The sequence below is a fragment of the Silurus aristotelis genome (assembly GCF_946808225.1).
Source record: "Silurus aristotelis genome assembly, chromosome: 21".
NCBI lineage: Eukaryota > Metazoa > Chordata > Actinopteri > Siluriformes > Siluridae > Silurus > Silurus aristotelis.
The window spans coordinates 1,991,154-2,001,222 of NC_139594.1; the positions used below are offsets into that span (position 1 = coordinate 1,991,154).

The window sequence follows — 10,069 nt, forward strand, 5'->3', positions numbered from 1 at the left end:
ACAATGAAATTCATTTTAATGTATCCCAGATTGTTAGGCAGCCATGATATAGCACTCTTGGAGCAGAGAGGGCTAAGGGCCCAACAGTGGCACAAAAACACCACATTGCACTTTTGTGATTAGTACCAACAATCTCTTTCTTTCCAAGCCTAACTTTTCTTTAGAGTGTCGCTATTCATATTTTATGAGGTTATGAGTTCATGTAAAGTTATAAATGCAGGTAGCAAGAGATCGTAACAATCTTCACTGATCCATCTGTTGCTAATGCATTTACCATAGTCTGGTTTTCCAGCTAGACATTGCAACTTCAGATGTTTTACCAATATTATTAACAACACAAGGTATTTCATGTGGAAAATTGTAACAGATGTGCTCTGAGAAATCTGAGGGCTACTGCTAAAACTATCAGGAACATGAAGATTCCATCTGAGGTCTGGTTTGTACGTTAGTCCTGAGATAAAACCATCCCTGAGAAACCAAAAGCTTAAAGTAAATGTCATTTAAAGGAAACATTTTAGGAGAACTGTAGAGGAGCCTTAGAGGTGTACAGCAAGCTCAATGCCAGGGTGAAGACAGGGGAGGCATGCAAGGGAACTTCCTGTTGTGTCTTGCTGCAGTTCATTCTGACTAATGCTTTTTTTGCTTCCTAATCTCGGAGCCGATTTCTCAACTCGTAACCACTATTAGAGAAGCTAATCTTCAGGAAAAAGTAGGACAGCATTTTCATGCCAGGTTTCCAGCATCTGTGTCACTATGGGTAGCACAAAAAGGGTAGTTTCCTGCCCTCTTTTTAGCAAGCTCGACGTAACTGGTGGAGGGAGTCTGCTCAGTAGGTCACCGCAAAAAACAAAAAATCTAACGACACAGATGTTGATCACAGAAGAAAAAGAGAATTTGGAGAAAAGCTCAAACAGAGGAAATTGTCAAGGAAACGCTGCTGAGACACCATTGTGTTCATGCCTGCAAGCACGCTTTTTGCGGTCGACTCTATGATTGTTCAGTGACATTTTTGGGAAATGCATGGGTGAAAAATAGAACTTCATTCGTTTGTAACCAAATTGGGCAGGAGGAAGACGGGTGAGAAATCACAATGCTAAGTGGTTGCTACTACGCTTCATTCATCATCATTCACCAGCATTCACAATATGTTTTAGAGGAAATGTAATGAAAAGCTGCCACCTTTTCATACATTGCTTCACATTTAGGCCTTATTTCCAGAAAGATAGTAACATCAGCCACTTTAGAATTGAATACAAAGACGGAGCCTGGTGCAGGTCCTTCAGACAGGTCCTTCAGACTTCTTCTCATGCTTTACCTGTTGCTACCACAAACAGCTGTGATCCCTTTAAAGCAGAGGTAATAAAGAAAAAAAATGACATGAATGGATTACATGATCAGAGTAAAACTTAAAAAAAAAGATAGATAAATAGATAGATAGATAGATAGATAGATAGATAGATAGATAGATAGATAGATAGATAGATAGATAGATAGATAGATAGATAGATAGATAGAGTCGAATCGAATAGATAGATCGAGACAAATTTAAAAGGCCGCATGGCATGAGGAAGGAACGACTTCCTCAGTCTGTCAGTGGAGCATGGCCGTGACTGCAAACTTTAACTGAAGCTGCTCTTCTGCCTGGAGATGATGCTGTGCAGTAGATGCAGTGGATTGTACTTGATTGACAGAAGACTGCTCAGCGGCCGTCTCTGTGCCACTGATGTCAGGCTGTCCAGCTCCGAGCCCACAACCGAGCCTTCTTTCCTCACCACCTGTCCAGACGTGAGGCGTCCTTCTTCTTGATGCTGTTTCCCCAGCACACTGCCACATACAAGAGGGCACTTGCCATGACAGTCTGACAGTCTGCAGCAGCTTTTTGCAGATGTTAAAGGGCGCCAGCCTTCCGAGGAAGTACAGCCAACTCTGTCCTTTCCTGCACAGAGCGTCCGTGTTGCCAGTCCAGTCCATTCCATCATCCAGCTGCACTCCCAGGTATTTGTAGGTCTTTACAATCCTCAGACAGTCACAGGATCCGGTTGAGGCCTGGATCTCCTGAAGTCTCCTGAAGTCCATCTCCCTGGTTTTTGTGGTGTTGAGGTGCAGGTGGGTAAATTTCCTGTACTCCTCCTGTCCCCTCCTGATACAGCCCACAACAGCAGTGTCATCCGCAAACTTTTGTACGTGGCACTCCGAGTTGTATTAAAAGTCTAATGTGTACAGGGTGAACAGGACCAGGAATAGGAGAGAGCACAGTCCCTTGCGACGTTTGAATACCGCTGACTACCGTATCAGACCAGACCAGTCAGTAACCTCCTCAATGTTCCCACTGTGCGACCCCTGTCTGTATTACTGAATGCATGTATGAATGCGCTGTATGCATCCTTTACATTAGCATATAGCAGATCAACAGTCCTTTTTCTCCTGGTGTTACAGTCCACATACTGGGAGAAAGCAGGTAGATTAACACAAGTGCCTCGTGGTTTGTGTGTGTTTTACGTTTGGTTTTCGTCAAAATGGAGTCTTATATGACCTCAAGTGCTTTTTTACTTCACAACCAATCAAATTCCACCTCCACCTTCCATTCTCACCGCTGCGGCCCGGGTTCGATCCCTGGTCAGGAAACCAACCCCAGCCACTTTTAGTGCCGGTCCCAAGCCCGGATAAATGGGGAGGGTTGCGTTAGGAAGGGCATCCAGCATAAAAACATGTGCCAAATCGAACATGCGGAGGATCCGCTGTGGCGCCCCCTAACGGGAGAAGCTATACGGAGCGGATTTTTCCAGAGATATGCAGTACTTGACTTTACTAACACCCTTGTGACTGAATTAATTTTAAACTTAAATCTCCACAAAATTTAATGAAACATCTTCCATGAAGAGTGGAGCTCATTATAACAGCAGATGGGAACTGCATGTGGAATGGGATGTTCAAAAAGCAAATATTAGTGTCAGGTGTCTACAAACTCGTCTATAGAATTTGGGTATGTATAATATTCACACACACACACACACACACACACACACACACACACACACACACAAATCAATTACACGTTTGAGTAAACACTGAAAACTCCACTGAAATGTCCACAGCTAATATTTAACCTGAAGAATGCGTGACGGGCGTCTGTGTGGAAATGTTCTCATGGCTACGAAGCTAATCCCAAACTGCACACGAGGATGAAGCTCATCATCTTAACATGTGCTTAAAGCGTTTAGCTGACATTTGCATGTCATTTACAGCTGCAAACTTAACAGCATTAAAATAAATATGACGGAGAAAATATTTTTACAACTTTTCTTCAGTTTTTCGGTTCCTCGTGCAGCAGATTGTTTCTAAAGTACTTGCATCACAATATAGATGCAGATCTTCTCCCTTGAGCATATTTGTTAAGGAGAACCTTTTGTTCATCTTTTTTTCTTCTTCAAAGTTTATCTCCTTATCTTATTATTTTGCATTTGCATGCTGATTGTATCAAGCGGAAATGTGGCACTGTCAAAGAACACTGCCTTCAAGCTAACCTTTCTCCACTAGTCATTTCCACATACGTGTGGGCATGCGCATATCACATATGATGTACACTATATGGGCGAAAGTTTGACACCTCGTAGCTTAAGTGAAGGAAAAATTGAATGCTACCGTTATCAGGGTGGGTGGCATGGGCAGGGTGGTGGAGGGGGTGTGGACCTGATTCACCACAGAAATTCAGCAAAAATGAATCATGCAATAAAGTAATAGCAGAAATGACGACACTCCTGCACACACTGTGGATGAATCACAGGCTAATGCACTGGTCACACGCTTTCAGGCGTAACATTCTGACATAACATTATAACATACTGAGTGGTGAAGTGAAGAACACTGATGATCCTCATCATGGCACCTGTTAGTGGGTGGATTTATTTATTGGGCAGCAAGTGAACATTTTGTCCTCAAAGAAGATGTTAGAAGCAGGAAAAATGGGCGAGCGTAAGGATTTAAGAGACAAATTGTGACGTCTAGACGTCTGGGTCAGAGCATCTCCAAAACTGCAGCTCTTGTAGGATGTTCCTGGTCTGCAGTGGTCAGTATCTACCAAAAGTGCTCCAAGGATGAACAGTGGTGAACCGGTGACAGGGTCGTGGGGGATGAGGCTCATTTATGCAGGTGGGAAGCGAAGGCTGGTCCGTGTGGTCCGATCCAACAGACGAGTTTCTGTAGCTTAAACTGCTGAAGAAATAACAGTATTAGGCCGGGGGTCATAATGTTATGCCTGATTGGTGGCCATAAAGTTATTCCTAAACAATTCCATTCAATTTCATTTGCATAGCACTTTTAATAGTGAGTTTTCCAAAGCAGCGTTACAGAATTGTAACGTTCAAAACTGTTGTAGAACCAAGCCATTGAAGCACACTGTTATATCCATTACAGTCCAAATCCAGCTTCATCATTTTTGCATTTAACCCTCCATAGTAGCTTCATGGACCGTAGGCTGCTCATGTGGAACAATCCTTATCTTTACTAAATGATTTCTTAAATCCAGGAGGTCTCAGGATGAATCAAGCAGGTCTGTAAAGATTTAGAATTACTGCATCTTAGAAGCTCATGTAGCTTGACAGCAAGACAAAGAATAAAGAAACGAGGACACTGTGCCAGGTGACCACAGACAAAGTAAGAACTCTGGCAAGACCAGTTATGGCATCATCACTAAATGGGAGATCCAGAAGGTAATATGAACAAGAGGGCGCTCTGGGATATAAGATATCTGGTCACTTCGCTTTTAACAAACCTGAGTGAATGCGTGAGAGTGCGGAGATGACAGCATCTGAAGATCCCAATTCATCGAAACACTTTATATCCATAAGGGGATCTGCTCCTTTACCGAACAAAAAACTATTCATGAAAGGGAAAGTAGTCAGTGACCTGGTTACTGTTCTCCACCTCAGAGTTGATTATTTTCTAATAACAGCACCATGTCCACAATTATAATTTTGGTTAATAAAAAGAAAAAAACTTTTCTAGTTCCATTCTGTGTTCATTAACATTTAGATACAGCTTCATTTCTGAAACCACAGCACTCAGTCCTGAAGAAAGTCATTACAGTTTTACCCATTGATGGTTGCTAAGCCCTGAATGAGCTGTTAGAAATGATAACGTGCTAAAACGAGTGTGTATATTTGAACCTGCCATGAAGCTGCTGTGATAGAAATCTAATCTACACGTGCTGATCAGTCAGACTCTAGAAACTGGCAGCGTTGTGGTACATAATAATACAACCATAGAGAGAAACAGTTCACTTCAGGAAACTCTGTAGTTTTCAGAACCATATATAGTGAAGATTTGATAAAAAAAAACGAAAACAAAGTTTCATTTAAGTAAAAAAATCTAATTCTCTGCTTTAGTTTGATCCATTTTGGGGTAGTGGTCTCCACGCTCCTATCCTGTATCTCATACTGATTGGAAATGACTTGTTGACAGACCTCCTATAGCCAATTTTCATTTGTGAGCTTGGTTCTAATCTGCTGTTGACTCTAGGCTTATAAAAACAGGTTCACACCCTTCTGGTTAAAATAAGAAAACTGTGTTTATCTGTGCTTGTGTACCAGACCTTCTCTAATGCTCTCTGGATTTATTTTTGATCTTCAGGGAAGCTTTGCTGAAGTTCGTGACCCCGGCGTGACCGTGTGTGATGGGTGAGGCTGGTAAAATGGCAAAGCCATGCATAGGCCTGGTGCTGGTTGAGTTCGGGTACGAGTATGAGAACCAAGATGGCTGCATGGTGTCCATTAAACCCAATGAGAGGTACACACTCCTGTCCAAGACCAACGACCACTGGTGGCACGTACGAAAGGACGAGTGCACCAAGCCGTTCTACATCCCTGCCAAATACGTAAAGGAGCTACCGTTCACTTTGCCTTCGCCCCTTGACTTTGCCGACCCTCCTGCGCCCAAGTTGACGCCTCCTATTGTTCCTGACCTGACAGAGAAACCGAAGGCCAACGAGGTAACCATCAGGGCACGCTCGCCAAGGACCCCTCGGAAGACAGAGAACCGCATGTCCACCTTCGGCGTCCCTTTGGACATCCACGAGCCATCGTCCTACATGTACGGGGGTTCTGCAGACCCCATCCTTTCCCTACGCCCAGTCCCAGCTTCAGAACCTGCAAAAAACAAGAGACTCAGTCTCGCCCCAAACTTGTTACTGGCCTCCTACGAGTCGCTGCAGAAGCCAAGAGCTCCGAGTGCGACACCCGCTGACCTGCTGCTTCGCCAGGCCAAGCCCGTGGAGCCACCAGTACTTAAGAACCTGATTGAAACCAGGCATGAGGGACTGGTGCTAAAGCCTGAGCCGCTCATCGAGCCGGAAGTGGAGTCGAGTCCGGCGCAGACGCCTTCTTTAGACTCTGAGAACATTTACGAATCTATATTGGATTTAAACCTGAATGATTTGATGAAGACCGAATCTGCTGCTCAGCCTGATCCTGTTCAGGGTCCACCTTCATCTGCACTGCAGGGAAAGGTACCAACAAGCACACACACACACACACACACACACACACAAACACACCCACACACACACACACACACACAAACACGCCCATGCTCACACACACACACACACACACACACACACACACACACACACACACACACACGATAATGAAGTGAGCGATTCTAAACAATTGTAAGCTTTTATTGTAGCTTTCTTTCTTTCTTTCTTTCTTTCTTTCTTTCTTTCTTTCTTTCTTTCTTTCTTTCTTTCTTTCTTTCTTTCTTTCTTTCTTTCTTTCTTTCTTTCTTTCTTTCTTTCTTTCTTTCTTTTCTTTTTTTATGTTTTTGTCCGGCAAGTTTCTTTATTCTATACATAAACTGCAATGTCTTGGTGTATGTTTTCCTGTTTCTGTCTGTCTGTCTGTCTGTCTGTCTGTCTGTCTGTCTGGCTGTCGGTCTGTCTGTCTGTCTGTCTGTCTGTCTGTCTGTCTGTCTGTCTGTCTGTCTGTCTCTCTGTCTCTCTGTCTCTCTGCTGATCTGTCTCTGCCTGTTTATGTCTGTCTGTCTGCATTTTTCTTTTTGCTTGTCTTGTGTTGTTCTTTCTGTCTTTCTGTCTTTCTGTCTTTCTGTTTGTTTTTTGTTTCTCTTTTCTCCCTGTCATTCTAAACAACCTTTTCTGTTGTTGTTGCTGCTGTTGAGAGTTTAAAGAGTTGTGTATCTCTAGTTGTGTAACATGCTTGATGATAAAAATCTTTTTGTTTTTCATTCATCATCACTGCTGTACAATACGTTTCCAATACAAGATCTTAGTGCGTGTTGTAGTTCAGTGACCATGAACATCACCACATTCACAGTAAATATGACAGTGTCCTCTGGGGGGCGCTGTTAGTATGTGTGCATGCTTCACTTACTGAGCTCATAAAGCATACTGGTGTTTATCTCGTTCTCCTGCTCATGGACGTATTGTTGTTTACTTGTTATTATCAGATGGCCTGCATGAAAATCAGACTGCTCACGTGTTTGAACCTTAAGGTATTTCAGCTCTGTGGGAATGAAACATGGAGAAGAACCGAGTAGGAGATGAACTTCTCCAGCTAATTTATCCAGTGGCCTGGTTTTAATGGATCAATCTTTACAAAATCGACATAAAATTCCTTCATTGTGTATTCGCAGAAGTTATAATTCTCTTATTTATACCTTTAATAATGACACAAAAGCATATACTGTAAAATACATATAAAATATTTCAGAAAAAGCACACTGCATTGTATCCAAGCCACACACACACACACACACACACACACACACTGACCCCTGACCGACTGCAAAACGTATATAACTGCAAGCTAATTCTCAGCGTCACCGGTTTATTATGATGATAATCATATATAAATGTGTATATTTTATTAATGAATATATGGTATATATGCAGGGTAGCATTTATATGTATACACTATATGGCCAAAAGTATTAGGACACCTGGCGTTTCAACCCTTATGTGGTTCTTCTCCAAACTGTTAGCACAAAGTTGTTTCAGAGGTCTTTGAATGCGGGAGCATGAAATTTTACCTTCACTCAAACCTGTTCCAGCATGACGCAAAATACTCAAAGTCAGCTCCCTGAAGATATGCTTTCCATGGTTTGGAGTGAAAGATCTCCCGATATAGAGCTCTGACATCAACAATGCTGAACGTGAATTAATTTTTCACGCTGACTGCACCCCAGGCTTCCTCAACATCACCAACCTCACCTACATCACCTGACTGGAGACACGAATCTTCACAAAATCTTGTGGAACATCGTCCCTGAAGGGTGTAGGGTATTATAATAGGGAATGTGGAATATGATGTTTATTAAGGAAATGTCAGTCATATGGTCAGGTGTCCACACACTTTTGGCCATATAGTGTGTTTTATATTTATATTGACACCAAAGATGTACATTATCATCAACACTAATGGGAACGGAACACATTTAAATACGTAATGGAGGCGTTTCTGGTCTCACCTGTACACTACGAGTTAGCACACGATTATACCTTAAGGTCTCAGTGAGCTTTTAGGTTTCCCAAACGCCACGAGCGCTACAGCTGTGTCGCTAACAGACTCTTGAGGCCAAAGAATAAGCCGTGACAAGACTTGACTAGACCTGCTAACACATTCCCGGAGTCCATTAGGATAAGAAAGTAGCAGGTTAATGAGCGAAGCTGTGTGGTGAAGATTAGCACATGAGGCGTGACTCCGCTTCAGTGCATCCATCTGAGGTGGAAAACTTTACAGGCGGATGTGTGGAAGCAACACTGAGGGAGACGTGTTCACCACATGACGCTAATCATTAGCATCCTGGCGCTTTTTTTGTGCTGTTAGCTTACCCAGCAATTAGTGTTACGCAACTCAGGTGACTCGCAGTGTCGGCCCCAAGTCTGGATAAATGTGGAGGGTTGTGTTATGAAGGTCATCCAGTGTAAAACATGTGCCAAATCAAATATGTAGATCACAAATCAGAATTTCATACTGGGTTACCAATGACCACCACAGGTATTGATAACAACAGGGAAATTGTGCTACTGTTGGCTGAAGGAGGAGAAGGAGAGGAGGCAGACGTGTACAGAGACAGCAGGAAAGGGAGCAGTGTAGGAGAGTGGAGGTTCGGGTTGGTACTTTAAATGTTGGTACTATGACTGGTAAAGGGACAGAGGGAGCTGATATGATGGAGAGGAGAAAGGTAGATATGTGTGTTCAGGAGACCAAGTGGAAAGGGAGTAAGAGCAGGAACATTGAAGGTGTTTAAACTGTTCTATCATGGTGTGGATGGAAAGAGAAATGGTGTAGGGGGGATTCTGAAGGAAGAGTACAGTAAGAGTGTAGTGGAGGTGAAGAGAGTTTCTGATAGGGTGATGAACGTGAAGCTGGAAGTGGAAGGGGTGATGATCAATGTCATTGCTCCACAAGTGGATTGTGAGATGGAGGAGAAGGAAAAATCTGAAGTGAATTAGATGAAGTGGTAGAAGGTGAACGTAGGAATGAAAGATTGGTGATTGGGGCAGACTTTGATGGGCATGTAGGTGAAGGGAACAGAGGTGATGAGGAGGTGATGGTAGGTGTGGTCTTAAGGAGAGGAATGTGGAAGAGCGGATGGTGGTAGATTTTGCTAAAAGGATGGAAATGGCAGTGGTGAACACGTATTTTAAGAAGAAGGAGGATCATAGGGTGACGTATAAGAGTGAAGGAAGGTGCACACAGGTGGATTATGTTCTATGTAGGAGATGCAACCTGAAGGAGATCGGAGACTGTGAGGTGTTAGCAGGGGACAGTGTAGCTAGACAGCATCGGATGGTGGTCTGTAGGATGGTTTTGGAGGTGAAGAAGAAGAGGAGGAGAGTTGCATTAAGATGGTGGAAGCTGAAGGAGGAAGAGTGTAGTGTGAGGTTCATGAAAGAGGTCAGACAGGAGCTCGGTGGTGGTTAAGAGGTGTTGGATGATTGGGAAACTACTGCAGAAGTGATCAGGGGGACAGTTAAAAAGGTTCTTGGTGTGACATCTGGAAATAGAAAGGAAGACAAAGAGACATGGTGGTGGAATAAGGAAGTGCAGGA

General features: G+C 43.2%; 1 protein-coding gene across 2 annotated transcripts in view; it reads left to right on the top strand.

Moving 5' to 3' along the window:
* The window catches only part of arhgap27l (Rho GTPase activating protein 27, like), a 41,302-nt gene that overhangs the window by 3,509 nt on the left and 27,724 nt on the right, over positions 1-10,069 (top strand). For both annotated transcript variants that reach the window (XM_083524360.1, XM_083524361.1), the window contains exon 2: positions 5,629-6,502. In XM_083524360.1, coding sequence (XP_083380486.1) covers positions 5,672-6,502 — 831 coding nt within the window. In that variant the 5' untranslated portion in view covers positions 5,629-5,671. The remainder of the gene's footprint in view (positions 1-5,628; positions 6,503-10,069) is intronic.